Source organism: Perca fluviatilis, chromosome 16, assembly GCF_010015445.1.
Source record: "Perca fluviatilis chromosome 16, GENO_Pfluv_1.0, whole genome shotgun sequence".
Taxonomy (NCBI): Eukaryota; Metazoa; Chordata; class Actinopteri; order Perciformes; family Percidae; genus Perca; species Perca fluviatilis.
This window is the reverse complement of record NC_053127.1, coordinates 27397497-27424177: the sequence shown is the minus strand read 5'-3', so window position 1 is coordinate 27424177 and position 26681 is coordinate 27397497. Positions and strand designations below refer to the sequence as shown.

Here is a 26681-nt window from a genome sequence, read left to right as displayed (position 1 = left end):
CATGGCAATCCATTACATATTTGCTGAGATACTTCAGTCTGGACCAAAGTGGTAAATTGACATTCACACTACATGGATAAAAAGTAGATAAAAATAAGAGAGGAATCACATTTAGCTGAAGGCACATTTCCATAGTGACCAGTAGTGACTATAGATCACCAGGTTGCCTCAGTGTGACTGTCAGCTTCACAACAATAAACCAGCATGCCACTTTTTCCTCTTGAGGCCGGACTTGCCTCTCACCTTGTTTTAAGATGAGGTAACTGGCATCCATAACGCCAAAGCAGACAAGTGAAGGCAATTAGAAATAACAAATCTGTCATCAGTTCGTAGGAGCTCAGGGGATTTTCATTACTGCAGTGACTTAGAGCTGTGACTTTTAATTCTTGTCCTCAGGACTCAGAGTTCTGCTGTTGTTCTTTCCTCTCGCATAGTTAATTACATTCCCCTGGCGTCATATGTATGGATCAGTCACTGGTTGGATTAGCTCTGGTCCTCAGGGCCAGGACTGAAGACCACAGTAAACAAACACATGGCTGCATGTCCAATCTTTAGCATCTCACTGGAGCTAATGCTTTGTGTACAGACACAAAGATGTACCCATAGATATTTAATGCAGGGCTTTATCCCTTGCAAATAAACAACAATGGGTTTTTGTCCTTATAAAAAAGGCTGGCCCTCAGTCGCAAAATTACATCCCTTGTAGCCTAAAAATGTCAAATAAATCTGTAAATGTTTTTTATAGACTCCATTTAAGTAGTCAAGTCAGGGTACTACTGTCCTTTTACTGTGATAATTAGAGAGAATAATAGAGGAATTTAGTGGAATGTGTAAATAGGATTAGGAAATAATTCTGGCTTTACAGGGTTAAACAGCTGCACATTTAACTTGTTGTTTTATGTTTTACTGCTTTTTGCAGGGCTTCTCTTATCTGGAAAGACACACAACACAGCTCCCAGCTGGGGCCGTACCACACACATCCATCCATAATGTTGTTACATGTCACACTGTGTTATAACAAGAAAGGTTTCTTGTAAAAACAGAATAATTAACCTTACTAGATAATGAGAAAATATGTCCTAATAATATGAAAAAGATCTAGTAAAAACAAGAAACTGAACAAATACTGTTTTGTCATGGTGGCAGCAATACACTGCTGTATTGTACATATTGTACGCATGTCTGCTTTTGTGGCACTTTAAGCATTTCCACCTGTACTCGATGGACCTGGATCAGAATACTGTAACTTCCCCAGGTTCAGTGTGTGAAGTATGGGAGGCAATGGAGGCCTATGAAGCCTCACAGATACATACCCATGATACAGGAGAGTCTCTCTGGCGGTGAGCCCCATTCCCAAAGCTCATGAGAGGGATGCAAGAGGAAGACACCGGAAATAGCTAATCTATCCAACAGGGAGCCTGCATTGCCAAACAATGGCCCGAAAGGAAGTCTTTCCTCTGAACTCCCTTCTCTTATCAGACCCTGAATACGCTGTGTACAGCATATGAGGTGATGATGCTCTGTGAATCTCACAAACACACACAAAAGCACAACAGACTGGACGTGCTGCTATGCATGTTCTTCACCCAGAGGAGAGATCAGAGAGAGCATCAGAGGCTTAACCCTTGTGTTGTCCTTCGGCTCAGTTTATTTGACGTTTTTGCAATGGCCTGGCGTTGAGCTTTGGGTCCCCTGGTGACCGTGTACTATGTGACGTCATTTCACGTGAACTGGCACGGGGGGTCTCAGAGACCCGTGCTGCGATCGAACACGTTTGGACAGGCTAATACAAAATGTAAATAAACTAACCAAGACCCCATGACACGAAGGACAATACAAGGGTTAAAGGGGATCTAGGAAGAAGATCCTCCTAACGTCCTTCAAAGGAAACATGACCAGGCATTAATGGAGTCTGAAAGACCCAGAACACCATTTAATAGCACTACATTTTAATTGCCATGTTGTTTCCTGTGGTTCTTTAACTTAATGGTTTTTTTTATTTCATGGCCTGTTGATGTTGTCACGAGGCTATTTGCTCTCTCACACAAATTATAGGCTCTTTAAGCCCCTTATCATTGTGTGATATTCATGTCTTTTTCTTTGCCCCGTCTTCTTTTCTCTGTCTACAGAATATTGACGTGACCAACTTCAGCAGCAGCTGGAGTGACGGCTTGGCTTTCTGTGCCCTCTTGCACACATATCTGCCCGCTCACATCCCTTACCAGGAACTCATCAGTCAAGATAAGGTAGGAAACTACAGAAAAAAAATGCACACACACTGCAGTATTACTCTCACACCAGACCCAGTCTTGACAGGTAGGTCAGAAATGATCGGAAATCCATGTATTTATAGAAGGGAGTAAACAACTTGGCAATGCACAATTAATCAGTAACCTTGTATAAGAACAAGGAGAGATGCATTGTACCAGGTTGTAGCACAATTGCCATTTCCGCCCGTAGTCCCTGGGCAGCACATCTCCAACCCCCAGATCTAAATGCAGGCTCACTTGCATACTTGGATTCAGTGATCCCTCGGTCGTGACCCACACATACTTATACGTCCATATATGAGTAATACTGTGGTTTTGTGTCAGATTGTACACGTACATGTATACATGTGAGGTCACTCACATGTACTTGAATTGATACGAAATGAATTCAGAGAAGGCAGTTGCATTTGTTTCGTGAGGGGAATTCCTCACTGCAGCTTGGCAGAGCTCAGATTACCTTAATGAAAGTATAGCTTATTTGAACCATGTCCTCTCTGATTGGTGAGTAGAGCAAACAAACCATGTTCAGTCTCGTGTGGTCCTATCCCTGACTTAGACCTGCAGAATTGTGTCTCTAGAAAATACCGCACATAAAGCCACAATAGGTTGTTTGTGGGAAATGTGAACCTGTTAACTGAAAATGATGTTTGCCAAGAGGCAAATAAAACCTCTGTTATGCTTTGAAGCCATTTTGTCAGGAGTCATTTTTTCCACCATTAAGCTGCACATTACAGACTTCCTTTATGCAGTTGTAGATATTTTCCACACAGCATTAAGAGACAGCCTGAAGATGAATTATCAATGTAGCATATGTGTAGTCAAACTGTACGTGATCCTGTGCACATGGCAGCAGCTACCGTATAGCTTGGTTTGACAGCTCTGTAATGCAGGTGGTATATACAGTAACTGTACAAACAATATGGTTCCTCTCTGGGGACTGCAGGTCTTTCAGCCTGCTACGACATTAAAACAATAGAAAAACACCTCCGACCAGGCCTGACACATTCTACGTGACAAATTAGTCATGTAGGCGTGTGTGCGCTGTCGTGTCCCTGTGAATGTATAACATTGAGCTGATGACAGAGATATCTCTCTGAATAATTCAATAGACTTGTGTTGGCTTTAATAACTCTTGCTGAGTGACTTTCCCCAAGGCCCAAACACCCAACCTCTTCCCATTATAATCTTTCAATAATCCCATTACTGCCCTCCTTCGCCCTTTAACGTAGACTTTGTTAATAAAAAAATGTCATAGTTAGACTTATATTTAAGGTGAAAGAGGGAAATGTTGTTCTTTCAATCAGCAGTCTACAGCTGTGGCAGTAATTATCAAGAATTCATAATTTATGAATTCAACATCCCAGCTGTGCCGATGTCCAGAGGCACTTAATATGACAGACTCAAGGACCGGCACTCTCATTTCAAAAGGCAGAAAAAAATTAGAACTTCAAGTCGAGAGAGACTGAAAGAATTTTCCTATCAACTCACGTACAAGGACAGGTTGTATTTCACTCCTTTTTAGATTTCTCAATTTCATAAGGAGAATTAGGCTAAATCTAAAGGAATTCAGTTCATGGGGACATTAACTAGGCTCACAGTATAGCTTTACACTGATCAAATAAACATAGGGCTTGAAAATGCTCACACAAACAAGCTAAGGCTTACATATGTTTTAGACTGTCTCTTGGGTGTTTGTAAAGGTTTATAAATGTATTTGTGGGCTTATTGTTGCTGTTTGAAGCTCCATGTGTGGTGTTGCAGGATGACAGAGGGACGGGAGTTTCACAGTGTCTCAACATCCAATGGTTTGTTTTTCTTCAGGTCAAGAATCTGACCCTGGCTTTCCAGGCTGCCGAGAGCATTGGTATCAAACCCTCTCTGGTGAGTTGAGGTGCCACAGACCTCGAACACATTACACAAATCGAAACTTTTGGAAATTGATTTGCCAAACTTTCAGGATGTGAAGCATCAGAACAGAGAGGCCCCACATCAATTTTTCCTCCAGACAGCCATGATCTTAACCGTGTCATATCAGCTACCGAGTCCTTTCTTTCAGGAATGCCTTGAGTTTGTGGCACTGTGCGCAGGAAATGAACAACACTTTGCTTCAAGAGAAAAAACAACTTAATACATAATTCAGATATAATTTGACTTTGATTAGCTTAGTTGGTTTATGAAAACATTGGCAGCTCTCCTCGGAAATGGCTAATTTACAACCAGCTGCTCCATTGAAACATTGAGACTTTGTAAGCACAAAATCCCTCCATGTTTTGTTGGGTCGTAAACAAAGTCACTTTTATGTTTATTTCTAGTGCCGCATGCTTCTGAACTCTCCCTCACTGAAAGGAAGAGTTTGAACTTTTTACGCTTATTTGCATTCTTGCTGAGAGTTTACAGTGTCTCATCACCCAAAGGTTTGCTTTTCTTCAGGTCGACCTGAAGAACAGCAAACATTTGGGTTATAGGTCAGATTCTTCTAGAAGGTGCGGACCTCTCCAGTCTCCTCCCCGTAAGCTCCGCAAAATGTATGCTGGAGTGTCCATTTTACAGATATAAGTTGCGCTTTATGCGGTTGACGTTGGACCGTGATGGCATGTGGCTATGAGTAGCTCTTTAGGATCGGGAAATCAACTCACCAGTCTCCTGCTGACTCTGTTAGCCTGGTCAGTCAAAGTTTTCAAATGTAAACATCAGAATAAACACAGAGGAAAAGGTGGCGCTTTTAATGGCTACAATATCGACTACATGGACAAGCAAAACCATCTCTGCGTCCATCTCCACCTCTACATCAGAGGGGTTACTGGGGCAATCATGGGGGAATTGAACACCGACTGCCACTTCTCTGCTTGGCATCCATCTGTCTAATGTGCAGCAGAGTATGGATACCCGAACCGAGCCTGTCGGGACCCGATAGTACCCGATGGGCCGGGCTGGGTTCGGACAGATATTTAGAAATGATGTTTGGGTTCGGGTCGGGCTCGGTCACATCAGCGTGATAAGGCATTGAACATTTAAAAATTTTAAAAGTTTATTATGTAGGTGCGCGCCTGTGTTAACATGCGCTTGTTGACCCGTGTTCGCTGATTCGCTCATCTGTTGACATTTCCGAACGCCTTCCTACAGTTGCTTAGGCCGGTTACACCCTGGAAGCGTCGCGCGAGCGTGTCAGCTGCGTGGCGTGTCCGTTTATATTTCAGCTCCCATGTTAACAGGTTAGAGCTTACACACTGCCGGCGTGAGACGCGTGCCTGCTAGAAATAGAACCGACGCCTATTTTTCACGCGAGACGCGAGCGTGTTGGAAGCGTTTCCAGGCAAAATAGAATAGGAAAATATGTTTATATGTCATTTAGACACAAATACATATTAATACATGACATATTGATGTTGGAAAGTCTAGGTTTTGACATCAATGTAGATATAAATGTAATACAAAATTTCAGAGAAAATTTTTTCAAATATTGCACCTGTCATACAGAACCAAATATTCTGTAACATATTTTGCAGTCAATACTGCCGACGTTGTCTTACTTTAATCAAATCAGTAGGCTCTATATAAATGGTAGGATAGGCTACGATAACAACGTAGTGTGTGTTCTGAGTGACGGTCCAACATCAGATAGGCTATATAGGCTCTTTACAGCTACACAAAGTTGTTCAGACAGCCCACTTACCCATTTATCAGAGTTTGAATCTGTCGGCACTAGTCGTCCCGAGATCAGCCCTCCCTGTACCTAGCATGAGCAGCGCCGCGTCAGACACGCTTATGGTATGTAGGACACAGAAAAATCCACGCAGCTGACACGCAGCTGAGACGCAACAGAAACGCCACGCTCGCGAGACGCGTGCAGTGTGTAACCGGCCTTAAAGTGCCCATATTATGAAAAAAACACTTTTTCTGGTATTTGGGGTGTTCTTTTGTGTCTCTGGTGCTTCCACACACATACAAACTTTGAAAAAAATCCATCCATGCTGTTTTGAGTGAGATACGGTTTCTGAATGTGTCCTGCCTTCAGTCTCCTGGTGAGCTGTTCAAAATCGGCTCAGACTGTGACGTCACAATCCGAAACGAGCTGGCTAACCGCAACCGTTAGCTCGTAGCGTTAGCGTTAGCGTTAGCATGCTAACGCTAATGCTAACACTAGCATGGTACCTCGTTCTCAATAGCAAAGCACTGCTACAATACACACAAGTTCACCATAATCTACAAAAGAACTACTTACATGTGCGCCCTCATTTAGAAGTCTCCCAGCTAATCCTGCCTTGTAAGTGACTGAAGTTGGAGAAACAGCCTGTCTTTTACTTCTATGGAGCTAGCTAGCTGACATGATCTACATCTGAGCTACTGCGCATGTGCGAGTGCAATCAAAGATAGTACAGAAGAAGAAGAAGAAAAGAGGTCTCACTCTGTAGCTAAAACAGAGACCAGGTGAAAAGAGAATCTACAGCAGTGAGAGAGAGAGCTGTGCAGTACAACAAAAATATGGTGTTTTTTGAAAATTAAACCATGTAAACCTATTCTGGTACAACCTTAAAATACAATTATGAACCTGAAAATGAGTATAATATGGGCGCTTTAATAAAGCAGGCTTTCCACACAAACAAACGTACACGTGTCATTGGTATGAGAAAAAAAAAGATTTTAACTGTGTCAGGCTCGGACATAAATATCTTAATGCCTGTCGGGCTCGGGCCGGGTTCGGTTACTGCTCTGTCAGACGCAGGCCGGGCTCGGGCAGAAAAATGCGGCCCGATCCGCACTCTAATGTGCAGGCGTTGGACTGTGGGGGCCTCAGTCGGTTTCGTAGACTGTAATATACAGTCTGTGGTCGGTTTCCAGCGGGATGTCGGGACCTGTGGTGTCCTTTCTCAAGGACTTGGCTGGAGCCTGGGATGCCGCTGCCATTCAACAGGGTGTTTTTCTGTGTGCAGATCTGACGGCCAAATTCTTCTTTGTGATGAATCATGCACAAGTTGAAGGAGCTGACGGGATTACATTTCACTGGAAGTAGACCTTGTACGATTTTACATGACAAATCTGATTGATTAGACGTGGAAAGATGTTAAATTTTTCCTTAGCCTTAGCTTAGAGAAGGTAAATACATCAGTTAAGTCTGTTAGGGTTCAATGCTTAAGGCCTTAGGGTGGAGATTAGGGCCTCTGAAGCAAAGGTAAAAATAGATCTGCCTACAAGCACCTGTAAAGCCCACAATTAACTTGCTGTGTCTGATTTGTTTAATCCATACAGACACTTGCGTGTAACGAGACTATGAGTCCTCAGCCATGCTAGTCTGTGAGGCTGCACCTAGGCACAGCCGCGCTTTGAGCTAAATGCTAATGTCAACATGCTAACATGCGCATGTGTATCAGGTACTCAATCATGTTCATCATTTTAGTTTAGCATGTTAGCATGCTAACATTTGCTTAATTAGCACTTAATGCAAAGTATAGCTGAGGCTGCTGGGAATGCCATTAGTTTCAAAGTTATTTGCTTATAACCCAAAGTATTAGACAAATTAAAATGTCTATTTTTCAATTCATCCTGAGGGGGAAATGAATGTGTATACCACATTTCATAGAAATCTATTCAAAAGTTTTGAATACATACTGTTTTAGGGTGGACTTTTCCTTTAAGCCGCTGAAAACATGGTTTAAAATAAATGTTTGTTATTTTAGTATTTCTCTATAGCATTGAATATTGACTTAATAAGACACAATCAAAGACATCCTTAGTTATTGTTTATTAAAATAATAACTGTCACAAACTCGGCTAATCTTCATCAATACTGTGTGGGTGTCTGATCAGATAGGATAAACAGTTGCCAGGCAACATGAGCCTCCCATCACATTTTGACTGAAATGTTTGGACTAAATCCTGATTGGTGCTGGGAATCACCTTTTTTTTCCAGCTGAGCCCCGACCACTTCAAACCATTGAGAAAAGCATAAATTCTGAAATCTTTCTTGTGAAATAATCAAAATTCAATTCAAACTTTGGTCGAAAAGAATTGAGTGTTCATGCAGGATCCCATTTGCTCATACTGAGAAGCAGATTAAGAACATATTTTTTCAGCGCCTTTAAAGTCATTTTCTGAATTAGATATCAGGTGCAAATGTTCAGATGATAATTTCGGATACAATGAAATCTTTGCATTTTGGCTGTGAATGTCCGTCCCAGATCCTGACTCATTTGTCTCTTCACTGCCTTCAGGTGTTGTTCATAAATACCATAATCCTCATCACATGCACATACAGCCTTTATGTTTTTATACTGTCATGCTTTCTTTTATCCTTCTCATTTAAACACATACCACTGCCTGCAAGAGTGTGGACACTAAACCGTCTAATGCTGTCTTGCCTTGTTGCTCTCTTTGCACTTATGATGACAGCTTAATGTTATAAGGAGCATGATAAAACAGATGAATGTAGTTGGATATTTGATCTCTCAAATCAGTCGAACAGTTCAATATGGAAGAGCCAGCTGGACGTCAGCAAGGAAGTGAGTAAGGCTTCAATGTTTCGCTGAAAACAAAGGTCATATTTCTTAGTAGCTCTCTTGTGCTTGAAGTTACGAGATTGGATATGGGAAACTTTTCAACTGCTTATTTCTTAGTGTTGCATAAACAGAACCGTCAGACACAGCTGATCATCATCCCGTTAGGAGGTTGAGACATTGTGGAAGTGACTGTACCGAAGATTCTGTATCTTAGCTAAGGGAAACTGCCGTGACACCAGGGTCGATATGGAGTCATGCGAAAGCCTGGTTCACTGTCTGACTCATCGCTGTCGGAAAGGATTTGTCTGTGTGCAGCCAACTGCAGCTTCACACAGCTCATCGGAGGGTCTCGTAATACTGTAGATTACAGTTTAAGCACATTTTCTTAAACACACATAATGTTATACTGAGCAGTACACATTCATTTGTCTTGCAAAAATCCCTCACTCACCAAAAACAGTTAACTCTTGCTTTAAAAGAAATAACTTAGCCAACTACTTCATGTCCTGTAGTCCTGTGATAAGGTCCAGGAATTTGACGGACTGCAAGAACCCAGGTCTCATTCAGCCCAAGATTATTTGTTCTGGGAGATGGGTCAATCCTTAACGGGATGGATAAGCACATAAGAATCTGGGTCCAGACTAGTTTAATAATAGCCAGACAGTACTAATGTTTCCTGGAGGGCTCCTAAGAAGCTTTGTGCTAGGTAGAGACGTGTATGATGGGCATATAGCATAGGTGGACTGGTAATCTGGCAGTTCTGGCGGATGCCAGAAGGGCCAATGGACTCTTGGGCCGATTTGGACCACTGGAAAAAGACAAGAATGCAGCATTGACATTTCACACTAGTTTGACAAAAATATGCAAGCCTGTACGGCTGCAGCCTGGAGCCTCCCGTCTGCTGCTGTCAGGCTTCTACTTTTCAAAATGAAAGCTCGCGTCTGGTCCGTTATGTCTTTGTACTCCGGTGTTTTGGGTGTTTGGGCGTATGGTGTTGTCATTTATACATATGTTCATTTGGTTTATGGTTTATTGGCTATTTTGATATTATTTTGTTGTATGAATTTGAATATTGTGGTTACTATCATCTTTTCTAGATTTGTTGCTCTGGGTGGGTGGTGATGACGAAGGGGGGCATTTTTTTATGTTGCAAATTGTATGTTTTGTGTGTTGTGTTAAAAATAAATAAAAAATATGAATCACAAAAAACAGTAAATAACTTCATCAGTGAGTTCACCACTGCCACCCAAATGGTGCCCCCCTTTGTCATTGATTAGGTCAAGGCAGTCAAATGTCCAGGGACGTGTATCAGTATGACAAAGGACACTAAAATGATGTTTCTTTATGTGATTTCTCATTAAGACTTACATGAAAGGGAAAGGGATCCCCCAAACCATTACACCTAACCTAATAATAAAGTCATCTAGAAAATGCTTGTGAATGCTGAAAAGATAAATTGCTAAAGCTAAATGGGATTGCTGGCTTAATTGTGTAAGAAGAAGGTGAATTAGTGAGAATAGTTGGAAAAGTGGAAATGGTTTTAATTAGTATGAATTTCATTGAAATTGAATAGTACGGGTGCTAAAAGCTCACCCAGTAAGAGCGTGCACCCCATGTAGGCTGAGACCTTTGCAGCAGCCTGGGTTCGAATCCTTTGCTGCATGTCATCCCCTCTCTTTCTCCCCCCCTTTCCTGTTGAAAGGAGGGACTGTCACTATCAAATAAAGGGAAAAGCCCCAAAAAATAATCTTAAAAAAAAAGAAATTGAATAATACCAATAATGTATCAAACTAAATTAGAATATTTCAATTCATTTATTTTAAAAATGATGTCACTACACTGAATTGCTGGTTAAAATGTGTAAGGAAAAGTGTAAATGGTTCTAATTAATTAAGAGTTTTTTTAAAAGCTGATGCTAAACTGAACTGCCGGCTTTAAAGTGCTCATATTATTCTCATTTTCAGATTCATAATTGTATTTAGAGGTTATATCAGAATAGGTTTACATGCTTTAATAAAAAAAAAATATATATTTTTGTTGTACTGCACATTGCTGCAGCTCCTCTTTTCAACCTGTGTGTTGAGCTCTCTGTTTTAGCTACAGAGTGAAGCATCTCATTTCATCTTTGTTGGGAGTCGCACATGCGCAGTAGATAGGTAAGGACTACTAGCCAGTCAGAAGCAGAGTATGAGGGAGTGCCATGCTAGCAGCTAGGCGAGCATTATAACATGCGTTACAAAGTGACGCACGTTCGTCTCTGAAGTAAAGGCTGGACTACAGTAGAGCTGTTTTTTTTATTTTTTTTAACTTCCTTTATTTCAGTAGAGCTGTTTGGAGCAGTTTGTGAACACTGTTTTCTGTTGGAGATGGTAAGGACTTTGGGCTTTTTCACTTTGTAAACCTATAACATGCACAAAAGAGATATATAACACAATAAAGGAAAGGGGAAAAGCCAAAAAGCATAATATGAGCACTTTAATTTGGATGAAGAAGTAACTAAAAGAGTAATAAATTAGTTGATAAAATGGGAAATGGGTGGGTCAAATTAGGAAATCGCAATCAGCTTTGTTAAATATTTTCAAAAAGTACGCAAATAATTTATAACAGATGTGGAAAATTTTTAGGCTTGAATTAAATATGAATCTGTAAATGAGCATGGAAAGCAGCTGAAGCAGTATAAATGGCTAAAAAAAAGTGGGAAAGGGATGGAGGATGAAAAATAAAGAGTAAGAAATGACAGGGGTTCAAATGTTTTGTCTATCTGCGCCACTATGTCTTTACAGCAGACAGACATATAAACATATAGATATGTAGAGAGAGGTCCCATTTTGACCTGGTATTAAAATCCTGAGTGATCAGATCACAACTAGACAGCTCTAAGTACAGGTGTAAACGCACTCAGGACACATACACACACACGTGTGTGTGTGTGTATATATATATATATATATATATATAGACATTTTTATACACACATACATATATATATATATATATATATATATATATATATATATAGATATTTTATACACACATATATATATGTATGTATGTGTGTATAAAAATGTCCGCACAGAACAAAATGTGATAATATAGTAAGTGGAATACAATGATTAAAAAAAGTCATAGTATAGTAAGTCCAAAAAAGTGACAAAAAGTCTTAATATATTATATCAAAAATTGTTGGGTTAGGGTTAGGGTTATGGCGGAAAAAGGCATAGTATGTTGAAAAAAGTGATGAAAAGTCATAGTATAGTATGTCAAACAAAGTCTGGAAGAACATGCAAACTCCACACAAAAAGGCCCAGCCCGGTCTGGGTATATAAAAAAAAAAGTCATAGTATAGTATGTCGAAAATGTTCATATTATGGTATGTCGAAAAAAGTGATGAACGTCATAGTATAGTATGTTTAAAAAAAGTCATAATATAGTATGTCTAAAATAATTGTAATAGTATAGGATGTTGAAAATTGTCATAGTATTGTGTCAAAAGAAGTGATGAGAAAGTCAATGTATAGGAAAGTCTGGAAGAACGTGCAAACTCCACAGCCTGGACTGGGTACACCACCTTACAACCAAAGGATGTGTGAAAACAGTCATAAAAAGGTCATTGTATAACATGGTGAAAAAAGTCATAGTATAGTATGTCGAAAAAAGTGATAAAAAATCATAGTATATTATGTTGAAAAAAATCATAAAAAAGTCATAGTATAGTATGTCGAAAAAAGTGATAGTATAGTAGGTTGAAAAAAGTAAATAAGAAAAGTCATATTATAGTATGTGGAAAAAACGCATTAAAAAGTCATAGTATATTATATGAAAAAAGTGATAGTATAGCATGTCAAAAATAGCCAAACTAACTAACTAACAAAACAAAGTGATTAATCTGCACACATTTTAAAAATGTAGTTCTTAAATTAAATGTCAAAAATAGTATGTTAAAAGAAGTCAATGTATAGGATGTGAAGGGAAGTCTGGAAGAACATGCTGACTCCACAGCCTGGACTGGGTATTGAGCTACAGTCTACAGTGTTTACTTGCTGGTACTGTTTGGACCGCTGGTAACCCCTACGCCACCGTACAACCAAAAGATGTGTGCTGAGAAGAGTCATAAAAAGTCTTGTATAACATGTTGAAAAAAGTCATACTATAGCGTGTCGAAAAAAGTAAAAAAAAAAAGTCATAGTATATTATGTCTAAAATTGTCACAGTATAGTATGTCAAAAAATTCATAGTATAGTGTGTTGAAAAATGTCATAGTATAGTATGTCGAAATTGTCAGAGTATAGTATGTCATAAAAAGTGATAAAAACGTCATAGTATAGTATGTCTAAAATTGTAATAGTATAGGATGTTGATAAAAGTCATATTATAGTATGTAGAAAAAACTCATAAAAAAGACATAGTATAGTATGTTGAAAATTGTCATAGTATAGTATGTAGAAAAAAGTGATGAAAATGTAATAGTATAATATGTCGAAAAAAGTGATAAAAAAGTCATAGTATAGTATATCAAAAATTGTCATAGTATAGTATGTTGAAAAATGTCATGAGAAAGTCAATGTATAGTAAGTGAAGGGAAGTCTGGAAGAACATGCTAACTCCACAGCCTGGACTGGGTATCAAACTAGAGTCTACAGTGTTTACTTGCTGGTACTGTTTGGAGCGTTGGTAACCTCTACGCCACCTTACAACCAGAGATGTGGGCTGAGAAGAGTCATAAAAAAGTCATTGTATAACATGTCAAAAAAAGTCATAGTATAGCATGTCGAAAAAAGTCATAGTATAGCATGTCGAAAAAAGTCATAGTATACTATGTCGAAAATTGTCAGAGTATAATATGTCGGAAAAAAGTGATAAAAACGTCATAGTATATTATGTCTAAAATTGTAATAGTATAGGATGTCGCTAAAAGTCATTTTATAGTATGTAGAAAAAACTCAAAAAAGACATAGTATAGTATGTCGAAAAAAGTGATAGAAACGTCACAGTATAGTATGTCGAGAATTGCAATAGTATAGTATGTCGAAAAAAGTCATAGTATAGCATGTCGAAAAAAAGTCATAGTATAGTATGTCTAAAATTGTCATAGTATAGTATGTCAAAACATTCATAGTATAGTATGTCGAAAAAAGTGATGAAAACGTAATAGTATAGTATGTCGAAAAAAGTGATAAAAAAGTGATAGTATAGTATGTAGAAAAAACAACCAAAAGATGTGTGCTGAGAAGAGTCATAAAAAAGTCATTGTATAGCGTGTCGAAAAAAGTCATAGTATAGCATGTCGAAAAAAGTAAAAAAAAAGTCATAGTATAGTATGTCGAAAAAAGTAAAAAAAAAAGTCATAGTATAGTATGTCGAAAAAAGTAAAAAAAAAGTCATAGTATAGTATGTCGAAAAAAGTAAAAAAAAAGTCATAGTATAGTATGTCGAAAAAAGTAAAAAAAAAAAAAAAAAAAGTCATAGTATAGTATGTCGAAAAAAGTGATAAAAACGTCACAGTATAGTATGTCGAAAATTGCAATAGTATATTATGTCGAAAAAGTCATAGTAGACTATAGCATGTCAAAAAAAGTCATAGTATAGTATGTCGAAAATTGTCATAGTATAGTATGTCGAGAAGTCATAAAAAGTCTTAGTATAGTATGTCGGAAAAAGTCATAAAAAGTCATAGTATGTCTAAAATTGTCATAGTATAGTATGTCAAAAGATTCATAGTATAAAGCTGTATTTTTCAAATAATTCGTATAATGTCATAGATAAGTATAGTATAGTATGTTAAAAAAGTGATAAAAACGTCATAGTATAGTATGTCGAAAATTGTAATAGTATAGGATGTCAATAAAGTCATATTATAGAATGTAGAAAAAACTCATAAAAACGACATAGTATAGTATGTCATGAGAAAGTCAATGTATAGTAAGTGAAGGGAAGTCTGGAAGAACATGCTAACTCCACAGCCTGGACTGGGTATCAAACTAGAGTCTACAGTGTTTACTTGCTGGTACTGTTTGGAGCGTTGGTAACCTCTACGCCATAGTTTAGCATGTTGCAAATTTTTTTTTTTTTAAAAAGCGTCATATTATAGTATGTAGAAAAAAGTCATAGTATAGTATGTCGAAAAAAGTGATTAAAAACGTCACAGTATAGTATGTCGAAAATTGCAATAGTATAGTATGTCGAAAAATGTCATAAAAAATATATAGTATATCGAAAATTGTCATAGTATAGTATGTCAAAAAATTCATAGTATAGAGTGTCGAAAAAAGTCATAGTGTAGTATGTCGAAAAAAGTAAAAAAATAAGAAGTCATATTATAATATGTAGAAAAAAGTCATAAAAACGTCATAGTATAGTATGTTGAAAGAAGTGATAAAAACGTCATAGTATAGTATGTTGAAAGAAGTGATAAAAACGTCAAAACTGTCCTAAAATAGTCATATTATGTTGCTGCTGAAACAGCATTCACCCAAATATCTTTACAGCTGACTGTAACAAACACCAGCTTCAGGTTTCTCCCTGTCAGTGTCAGTCATTTAAAACAAGAGAATGAAAACAGATGTATATCCCCTCCAAAAGCTTCTCTGTTATCTGTCTGGTCTCTGATCTGATCGTTTTACACAGAGTGGTTCGATCAGCAGTGATGAATGCAAATGATTACATGATTTCGGGTCGTGTCTTTCTGTGTGATGGGATGAAACGTGCAGATTTTGCATGTTTTTTCTAGTGTTTAAAGCTGATTTATACTAACGGGGGCTCTGCAATCTTGAAAATCCCTAACGTTTACATTCATGGCCTTTGGCAGACATTCTTATCAAGAGTCACTTTACACTAATGCTCCTTACCATTTATGGTTACACATCTATGATCACGCATGGAGTCTTTGCAGAATGCATTAAATATTTACTTCTTTTTTTTTTTAAATAGGAAGATTTTACAGTAGTTCTACACTCTCTGATGTGCCCAAGATTGTTGCTGTTTGTAAAGCTCAACATTATTACAATCAAAGTAGCGTAGCTCATCCACCTAAACCTAAACTCTAAATTGTTCTTTAACTCCTCTTTCTGTTCCAAACAGGACATCGAAGAGCTGATGAAGACGGACAGGCCGGACTGGCAGAGCGTCATGCAGTACCTCTCTCAGATCTACAAGTACTTTGAGACCTGACCGACGGGGAAAGAGGAGCTGGAGACCGATGAGTTGGAGGCACTGCGGCACTTTTCTGTCCCGGTCTGTCAGCACGACAGGACATTCACCCTCCAGACAGACCCAACGCTGCCACCTGAACCCTTCTTCTGCTCACTGTTTGACACCAGAGACATGACTGTTCTTGAGAAATTCAAAACAGTCACCGAGCTGCTGTTTTCTCATTTTTTTAAACGGGACGCCACATTAAGCGCTGAGGCCCAGATTAACAAAGACTTCAGTCAGGAAACACGTAACCTTGTTCATTTGCACAAGCTTAAAGTGTTTATTGAGCATCTGATTCACAGGCAAATGAAAGCAGACAAGCACATTGTGGTGCAAAATACTATTTAAGCCTTGTGGCAGTTGACAGCACAACTGAGACGATTAAAATCTCATTTTATTTGACTTTTTTTTAATCACTCTATATTGTCTTTGAAAGAAATACATAACTTTTGTCACAAACTGGCTGTCAGTAAAAAAATATATTTTTCCATTTGCTATTCATCAGTGTTTGTGAATCGAATGCTCTGGTTCTGGTCATTTTCATCATGTGCCAAACCTTCTGCTAGGACTATCTATGCATGGTGAAAGTGTAACCTGTGTGAGTAAGCAGTGTGACATCCCTAACCAACCTGCAGTCATGAGTAAACCGTCCTGAAACCAAACTCGCGTTCACTTTTCTTCTGTTTGCTTCAGAGAATCGATTACTGAGTGCTTATTGTAAACTAGCTGGAGTTGTATTTTGCAGAGCAGAAAGTATTGGATTATTTTGGACTGACAGGTTTGAGTTGAACTGAAGCCTTTATATTTTCCACTTTCAGTGTGTGTTCTTAAGAATAGAAACTAGATAAACCTTAGCTGCCATCTGTGATGCGACACTAAAAATGATCTAACACTACGAGAGTTGCTAAATAGTTTTGTAGAAATATTTTTTGAAAACAGATTGATCTCTATGTTTGCATTGTTTACAGTGTTAAGGATTGGCTGAATCAAACCATGAAAATGTGCCTACCTGTGTTGTTTCTCCACGTTTTCCGTCAAGAGTCCCTCGACAACTATGGTACTGCAGCTGCTTTGCAAAATATACATATATAGTGTATATATAAATATTTGGCATGCCATGTTAATTTATGAAGGAGAGAATGACTTTTACACGTAAGAGTTGAGGCACAACACTTTCTCTGTGTTAAGATTTAAGTAAGCCTCCATTCTGCAGTTGCGCTTGTGTTTTGGACAATAAAAGTGTTATTTATTTATTTACAAGACTTGCATTCAGAAAAGTGAGAATGTGGACAGGAGTGTGTGCAGTTTTCTATTGACGGATGTCAGATCTGGAGGCCTGTTGGATGGATATTGCTCAATAAAGGATTGTCAAGTTTTATATTCAATTGTCCACTTTTTTATTCTTCTTCAAGGCAAGGCAAGGCAGCTTTATTTGTATAGCACATTTCAGCAACAGGGCAATTCAAAGTGCTTTACATAAAAACAGATTAAAAAAATAATTAAAAACAGATAAAATACAAGAATAATAGTTACAGTGTAGTATAAGAAATTAAACATTAAACAGCAGTTAAAACAGTTAAACATATAAAAGCAGATAAAATAGGAATTTCTCTTTATATGCTTATATAGATTGTCATACAGTTTCAACAATGTAACTTTGGTATAACAAATTATTTAAAGAAATGCAACATCAAAAAGATAGGTCTTCAGCCTTGATTTTAAAGAACAGAGTTGCAGCGGACCTGCAGTTCTGGTTCTATGTTGACCCAAATCCACTGAAGCACTCTTTCTGTGTTGCTCTAGGTGAGGTTAAAATGCTTTTAAACTATGCACATTTTGCACCATATTTACCTTCATATTAAACTGCTCTGTTAGGGTTGTGAAACGTGGGTAAGTGAGAAGTGAGAACACTGGGTGGAAAAGGGTTGCCTGCTGTCACATCACACCTTTTCTACTTAGACACATTTCAGCTGCAGCAGCAGGTAACACTTTGAGATAATGGAAACTAGTCTGAAGAGAATAAAAAAATGGATCAATCAAAAAGGCTTGCAAACTTGGTCTTGGTTTTAGAAATAAAATGTGACTTTTCTTCTTTAAAACTGGTTTCCAAATATAAATAATGCTTTCTGCTCTGACTTCATCTCCTGCGTTTGCCTCAGCCAGAAGAGGAAGGTAAACAATGATCCACCAACACTAAAACGTGGGTACATTAAGTTGGGCTGCTTTTGCCTCCGTGGGGGCAAACACTCCGCGATTTATCCATGATTTAAACCAGATGGAGCCGTGTATATGTCAGCAGTGTGGACGCGCGTGCGTGTGTGGGCGAGCTGTAAAAACTAAACCGTATTTAAAATGAAGGGAAAGCACGTGGAAGCGTTGTTGGAAGCGGTTGGCGCGTAATTACGCACGGCGGACTGGTGACGCTCGATTCCATCTACTGTATATCACGCTACTTGTAACCGCGCGCGTATGTCTGTGGGAGTGGCTTCTCTGTAAAACAGATTCTTTTTTTCCTCTCTCGTTTTGGCTTGCGTTTCCCCCTCCACTTCAAAACCGCGTTGGGTGGAAGTTGTGTGACACACTGGCTTTACTTTAGATCTCCAGATGCCGCTTGGGCGCTCCGCAGATCGGTCGCTGTAGCTGTGAATAAACATCCAGAGACGATGTACAGGTTCATTAAGGTGAGCGAAAACAAATGTCCAGTGACTTTCTATCTGTTTTATGTGTACAATTCTGCAGTCGAGGAGGATAAATGCATTATTACGCAGCTACTGCAGCTTTTGTCAACTTTGTGATGCAAGAACAGCACATTTCTACTTAAAAGAAAAGAATGTAAAAATAAATTCCTTTCTTTCCAACAGATGGCTGGTTCTGCAGCTCACACTTGTGGACTATTCCTGGATTACAGCAGAAAGACTTCTTTACTCCTCTGGGACTAGAAGCAGTGTTGTGGGGGACCGTGTTGTGTTATGTTCAGCCTGCAGGTTTTAGTCCTTTAACACACTTTGCTGAGATGAATACGTTGTACATCGTGATTGAAGTAGCAATTGCTGTTCTCTCCATATCCGGCAACATACTGGTTTGCTGGGCTGTCGCGATCAACACCACTTTGAAGAACGCCACCAACTATTTTCTGGTGTCTCTGGCTGTGGCTGATATTCTGGTCGGATGCCTCGCCATCCCCTTTGCCATAACCATCAGCGTCGGCATACATCTGGACTTCTATGGATGCCTCTTCCTGGCCTGTTTTGTCTTGGTACTGACACAAAGCTCCATCTTCAGCCTTCTTGCTATTGCAATTGATAGATATCTGGCCGTCAAAATCCCTCTGAGGTGAGTTTCTTTTCTTTCTTTTTTTATCACTATTGTGGAATTAATTAGAAAATTCTTTAGCTGATGAAAGTTGTTTTTGCTATTTGCAAGATAATGGTGAAGATAGTCAAGTGAACCAACGACTGTAACTTAAATTGAGAGTGTCCTGGCTGAATAATCACTTGGTAATACACAGTAGAACTCCAAAGATTATTCGATTAGTTGTCAACTATTAAATTAATCGCCAACTATTATGAAAATTGATTAATCAGTTTAAGTCTTTTTTTTTTTTTATGAAAGAAATCTCTGGTTCCAGCTAATTAAATGTGAATATTTTCTAGTTTCTTCACTCCTCTGTGACAGTAAACTAAATATATTTGAGTTGTGGACAAAACATGATAATTTAGATTTTAAAAAAAACAATCGATTAATCGAGAAAATAATCGAAAGATTAATTAAAAATGAAAAGAATCATTAGTTAATACAATACACAGTGTGCCAAATCAGCAGAAAAAACATTGAGTTCCTTTTCATCCTGTCCTTCATAAAAGAGCCCTAAATACTATACATGACTATAATTTGTGCCCCCTATGGAACAAATTGAATTCAGTATCTGGAAGATCAGTAGCGGCTCTCTGATCTCATGAATCAGTTTCCTGTGGAGCGTAATGCATTGTGTAAAAATAGCAGGGTCAATATCTAAACTTGGAATGATAATCAGATAATACCGCTCTAAACTTTAATTGAATCTGGTGTTAGAGACAGACTTAGCAAAGACTTTGAAGTGATTGTTTTATCCCCTTTATTGAATAATCTAAAGGCTTTAGATCACTGTATGCCACCTTTCCATACATTGGTGACTTTCAGCACTAGGAACACAATACATCTCTTTTCATCTGACGCCTCCTCCAGTTTGTAAAAGATCAGTCATGGAGCTGTTCTATGTGACACACCAGGAGAAGCTACGGATCAATACCTGACCACACTGTGTCACTTCCATTGATCCGGTTGGCAAATACTCACTGCAGGGATTGTTATGGCCACTGGTTGTGTGTGGCTCTGGTGGCTGTTAGTGCTGTGGGATGTGCTGTCATTTCCATTAGGCTCAAATGCTGACAAGAAAGGACAGTTTGACACTAATCTGGGATACAAGTTGCCCCCCACCAACCAAGTGCCTTGTAATATCCTCATTTGAGCTTCTATATTTGACTTACGGACAGAAAACACACTTCGATCTACCTCCTCACACAGAAAACACTGACTTTAACTGCCTCTTAACCAAGGACACACTCTGTAAAAAAATAAAAATAAATTCAACAGAACATTTTATAGTTTCCTCTGAAAGCCCAGCCTCACAACACACACACGAGAATAAGACCAATGTGTATGCTCAGCTCAAAGTACATGTCCACAGCGATGGCTGGTGTGTGTGCGTGTGTGTGTGTGGGTTTGCGTGTGTGCATGTGCGTGCGTATGTGTTTAGCCAGTCCGCAGGCCTTTGAGGCTCTCAGATCAGTGTGTTTTTTTACAGATGGTTTTAGTGGAAGTGAAAGGCCAAAGCCAGATGTTTTAAACCCCATGAGATGACAGCCACCCACTCAACGCTCTTTTCAAGCCCCTGTCTTCCCTGTTTGCCGTTCTCAGAAAAGAAAGACCCTCTAGCCATTTTGTCCCTCTGTCCTGTTGGGGCTTTAAAATAACCTTTAGCACATCAGAGAACTCAAAGGGTCGTCCCCACCCACACCAGAAGCACTGCCTCAGTGTGGGCAGGAAAAGTGGGCAACATTATGAAGTTTAGGAGTCTTCCTGTCTTCGTTTGAGCACATGTAAGGGTGTTGTCAGCATGGTACCAGGCCGTCCTTGATGGAAGTCCGTTTGATATATATATTATATAATAATAAATGTAGGAAAGATGACATCTGATTCACATTAATCTGTATCGAAAATGACGGGAACACAGAGTCCAGGTGGAAATATGCTTCACGATGCAGACACACAGTGAGGCATGCATTATCCACAACAGAGTCCTGAAATGATCAGCTGTGGAGACTACACAATAAAGTGCAGTGTGCTATAAAAAAAAAAAAGGACATCTGATGAAGGAGGTTAATATTGGTTACGAATATGTTTAGGTTCCCCCAGTCATGTTAAGGGTAGAGTTACGTTTTAGGAATGGATATCAGTGATTTATTTATGATTGTTGGCAGCTTGTCTTGGAAATAAAATCTCAAGATTTCCACAGACATTTATCTCAACCCCATCTGCTGAGTTAGAGGAGAGTCTTGTGTAACTCCCGATAAAAAAGGACATGTCCCAAAATGTCAAACTATTCCTTTAATAATCAGACAATAATCATTTGTTTTGCTTTTTTTGTATGGACTCACTGAACAGTAGGTGTGAAGAGTTTACATTCTGACATGGTTAGTATGAAAGCATCTGCATTTGTGATGTTTCTCCACTCATTCACTCCGGTTTTTGATTTGTCAACCTGTCTATATATCTGTTAGAGCCACCTACAAACTTGTGTTTCAATGTTTTGCGCTCAGAGCTGACGAACTGGAAAGTTGTGGAGGTTAAGTGTTATGCTGTTAAGCCAAAAACACAGCCTCTATTTTCTAAAAGGAGGAAACTACCTAGTATTCCATACTCCAAAAATAGATTTTGAGGCGTCACTTTAGTAATGAGTCAAGAAGGGCCAAAATGAGACAAGTGTTGTTGAGCTTGGCAGCAAGACAGTGTTAAACACCAGGAAGCCAAGTCCAACTTTCCCATGAAAATGTACAGAGAGATTATATCTATATTTACCTTTCCCTCTTCTGTGAAAACAATTAATGCATGATCACATCTTAAACGGACCGTGAAAGCAAATCTCATATCTGTATTGACATGGTTTTATTAGCGTGCCTTTACCATGTTACACACCGTTGTTTTCGCTCAAAAATACAATTCATAATGCAAATGCTGTTCAGCTCTGTTTACACACACACTGACAAGCGAGGTAAAAAAAAAAAAAAAAAAATCCCCCTGTGATGTCAGTCTGAACGTCCACCTGTTAGACTGTTTAAAGCAAAGCTGCGGACACTGCTGGACATTTGAGCGGAGGTTGTGAGCGGTCAGAGTGTGTGTGTGTGTGGCCTGGCAGAGGTCTGTGGCCCCAGGCGGAAGCACAGTGACAGAGAGAAGAGAAAGGGATGTATGGAGAATGGAGCAGGGGAAGAAAGCAAAACAAAGATAGATGCCAGCGTGCTGTCGTCATGCCAGAACTAATCCATTCAGCCGGTCGCCCGTTCCCTGCCTCCAAACAGAACGAGAGGGTGGGAGGTGATGTGATCCTCTGGGAAATGGAGCCTGTGCGGCCTGCTGTACCTGTGATTGACAGATAGAGGGAGTAGAAGATGGAGAGGAACAGAGAAAATGTGTGGAAATGGGACAAGGTCATGGTGAGCTCTGGAGCTTCCTCTCCTCCCTCTGTATAATTCATGCCCCCCCGGGGCGACCCACTCACCTCCCTGCAGACGCTCGAAGGACAGAGGCAGAGATGGCACACCACTGATGAATAATTGACTGTTGGGAATATTACAGTTATTATAACACAGGGCTGTAGACTGTGCTAATGATTACAAAGGGTCCTTCCAGTAGCATGACTTTTATTTAACTAGCAAATTCTCTGCATCTGAAACCAGACTTTAATGACACACTTCCTGCCTGCGCTATCAAACTCAGAGGGAATTGCTGCCAGTTGAACCCACTTCCTCATAGCCTGGCTTCATGGCTTTTATTTTATCGCTTTATTACGCCTTCGCGCCGGCGACAGCTGTGGCCAGAGGCCTTATGTCTTCAGATTGTCTGTCCGTCTGTCCCATTCCTGTGATTGTGATATCTCAGGAAACACTGGAAGGAATTTCTTCACATGTGGCTCAAACGTCTAGTTGGACTCAAGGATGAACTGATGATGATGATGATGATGATGATGATGATGATGATGATGATGATGATGATGATGACTGTGACCTCATGCGTTACTGGCCATAACTCAAGAATTCCTACACTAATTATGACAACATTTCACACAAATGTCTAATAGGATAAAATTATGAAGTGATGACATTTTATATCCTCAACTTCACTGTGATCATTATGTTATGTAAAAACACTTTTCTGTCCATTATTCAACGCCATAACTAAAGAGTTAAGATCACATTAAGGATATATGAGATGAGGATAAGATCACATTTAAAAAACAAAACAATATCCATATCCCCATGTACATTCAAAGAGTTATTGCTTGCTGTAAACTTAAACAGTTCGAACTGTAAAACAGATCTGTTTATGCTACATTGGATGATTGCATACACACACCTGTTCGCACGTTTGTTGGTGTAGAGCTGGGCAATATATCGATATTATATCGATATCGTGATATGAGACTAGATATCGTCTTAGATTTTGGATATCTTAAAATCTTAATATATTAAGTGTTGTCTTTTCCTGGTTTTGAAGGCTGCATTGGAGTAAAGTGATGTCATTTTCTGAACTCAACAGACTGTTCTAGCTGTTCTATTATTTGCCTTTACACACTTTGTCATTTAATCGACATTTCTGATGATTATTTATCAAAAATGTCATTGTGTAAACAATATTTTGTTAAAGCACCAATTGTCAATCCTACAATATCGTCGCAATATCGACATCGAGGTATTTGGTCAAGAATATCGTGATATTTGATTTTCTCCATGTCGCCCAGCCCTACTGTAACCATTTCTTGTGTCCACAGTGGCTGTGAAAAGATGCCTTCATCATTCAAATAAAATGAAAGTGATGGGGGACAAAATCCACAGCCCTCGTTCTGTATTGTAATGTTCAGCTGAAGCTAATATGCTAATATTGGAGTAATGTTGGGGAGGGATTGCTTCACACCCTGTATGGACAGGTGGAACAATTAAAACTAATAACGCTTTTAATGTACACATGGGCATGTGAGTATTGTAGTAAGACATATTCAAAACAAGTGAACCTATTTGTAAATTTTTTACTTTTATTTTTACCATTTGTAAGTTAACCTTTGTTCACAATCACGGTAATCTATAAAATATGGCTGAAGCATGAAAAGTATAAGTAAAAGTAAAAGTTCCTTTTCACGGACTTGAACAGAGACAACAAAGCACTCCCTGCAACCTCATGGTTTAATGATGAGGTATATAACCGATCATTATTACAACAGCAAAAGTCACACTTGAAGTGGTGATATCAACATCATAATGTAGCACTGCTAGCTGTTTCTGCAATATGAGCCATCACTGGACAATATTCTGCACTATACATATTTATTTATTTATTACTCTCTTACCTTGAACTGTGCAATATTTCATTTCTATTCATCCACACCTTACTCATCTGTATATCTGTTTATATACTGTCTGTTTATATAATGGTGTTTATTGTATAAATATGTTTGTTGTATTACTATTATTATTATAACTCATTATATTTTTCTATTTCTTATACTTTATGTATATTTTTTTCCTATGTCTACTTAATGTGTATTTGTGTTATTCTGAGGTGTGTAAATTTTTTTCTTTTGAGTTGCTGTAGCACAGGAATTTCCCCAGTGTGCGATTAATAAAGTCTTATCTTATCTTATCTGGTGTGATCATGAACTGTGCCGCGGTAGAAATCATATTATTTGTGGCAGATTGGTTTGTGTGTGTGTGTGTGTGTGTGTGTGTGTGTGTGTGTGTGTGTGTGTGTGTGTGTGTGTGTGTGTGAGTGCATGTCAGTATGAGTATGAGTCACTACCATGTGGTCGCTCGCCTGGATCACTTTGAGGAAACAGCCGATTTCGCTTTAAGCACTGTTTATATAAAGGGGACAGGCAGGACCAGTTTTATGAGTCACCAGTTCATCTCCATTTGCAGCCTCTGTGCATCTGCCGTTCATAATTTCATACCATATTTCAGCGAGGCGATAGCTTTATGTGAAGCATGCTGAATTAGTTTAAATTTGATCAATCTAACACTCAGCATTCACAGTTTCATTACGAGTGAAAAACATCAGATGGAACTAGTATTACAGTGTAGGCATAAAACTAGAAAAAAGCACAAAGAAATATTACAAAAGTGAAGACAAAATAATGTCTTTCAGTGCTGTTTCATTTTCAAGTCTTCATGCTCTATTGATATTGAACACAGGAATTTGAGCGAAGCAGATTGTGAGATGTGAACAGATTTAATGCTTTCATTTAGCAGCTGATAATGTGCTCGGGGGTAACATTAAAATAAGCCTGTTATGTTTTTAGCAATACAATCAGAGTGGCTCTATAGATGGTCTGTCAATTGTAGTCTCGCTTTGCCAGACCATCCACATGCTGCGGAGCGGGGGAGGGTCTGGCTAGTCCGCACAGCATTCCGGGATGGGAGAAAAACGTGCTCTGGTTTATTGACAATTCTTTAAACCAATCGTCATGAGCGGCGCTAAGCTCCACACAGAGCCGCTGTAATATAGTTGTGCGAGAGAAAACTCAGATTGGACAGATAGTCTAGCTAGCTGTCTGGATTTACCCTGCAGAGATCTGAGGAGCAGTCAACCATAGTCCTCAGAAATCCACCGGAGTTTAAAATTCCAACAAAAAAGAAAGCAGAAAAACCAAGGGATCCATTGTGTTGCTGTCACGGAAATGCGCACTCACCGTAGACAAAAGCAGTAAAGACTTATCAGGCAGGATATCTTATATATGTACCACGATAAGGAGTAGGAAAATAGCCTTTGTTTCGGTATATGCACCGGCTACATATGATAAAAGTTTTTTTCCCACGCCTAACCAATGAATTGCTGTCTCTCAACGAATAAGGAGAGATCACGGTTCAATCACACGAAAGCCCAAAAACGCATATCGGACAAGCTTAAAGCAGTTGTGGAATCCCACCATCTTGCAGATATATGGAGGATGCACAATCCTACTAGCAAGGATTACACCTTCTTTTCCACATGCCACCTCACCCACTCGCGTATTGATTATATGTTGTGCTCCAGTGAGCTTAAGGCAACGTTCCACACGATAGCAATAGAACCAGCAATTCTATCTGATCACAATGCGCTGATAACCACATTCCGTTGTGATATGTTAGGAGAAAGATCTAGGAGATGGCAATTTAATAATTCCCTTCTCCAGAACATAGCTTTTGATACAGAATTTAGAACCAAACTGGCTGAATTTATATAAATGAATACCGACTCAGTTTCTGACCCTGCATATACATGGCAAGTAACTAAAGGATTTATTAGAGATTTTACATCCTTCTTCACGGTCAATTTGAAGGGGAAAAGAGAGGCAAGGATAGCGGAGTTGGAAGAACGCTGTAAATCGTTAGAGAAATCTCTTAAGACGTGTTTTTCTAAATCTACACAAACTCTTCTA

General features: G+C 38.9%; 2 protein-coding genes across 8 annotated transcripts in view; both read left to right on the top strand.

Moving 5' to 3' along the window:
• specc1 (sperm antigen with calponin homology and coiled-coil domains 1) overlaps positions 1-17333 on the top strand; it is a 90158-nt gene extending 72825 nt beyond the window's left edge. For all 7 annotated transcript variants that reach the window (XM_039776806.1, XM_039776807.1, XM_039776810.1 and 4 more), the window contains 3 exons: positions 2130-2246; positions 4092-4151; positions 15842-17333. In XM_039776806.1, the coding sequence (XP_039632740.1) occupies positions 2130-2246; positions 4092-4151; positions 15842-15931 (267 nt within the window). In that variant the 3' untranslated portion in view covers positions 15932-17333. The remainder of the gene's footprint in view (positions 1-2129; positions 2247-4091; positions 4152-15841) is intronic.
• A 1152-nt stretch (positions 17334-18485) lies between these two features.
• Positions 18486-26681, top strand: part of adora2b (adenosine A2b receptor) — a 16068-nt gene continuing 7872 nt past the window's right edge. Inside the window, exons 1-2 of the mRNA XM_039776813.1 lie at positions 18486-18636; positions 18817-19288. Of these exons, the coding sequence (XP_039632747.1) occupies positions 18969-19288 (320 nt within the window). The 5' untranslated portion in view covers positions 18486-18636; positions 18817-18968. The remainder of the gene's footprint in view (positions 18637-18816; positions 19289-26681) is intronic.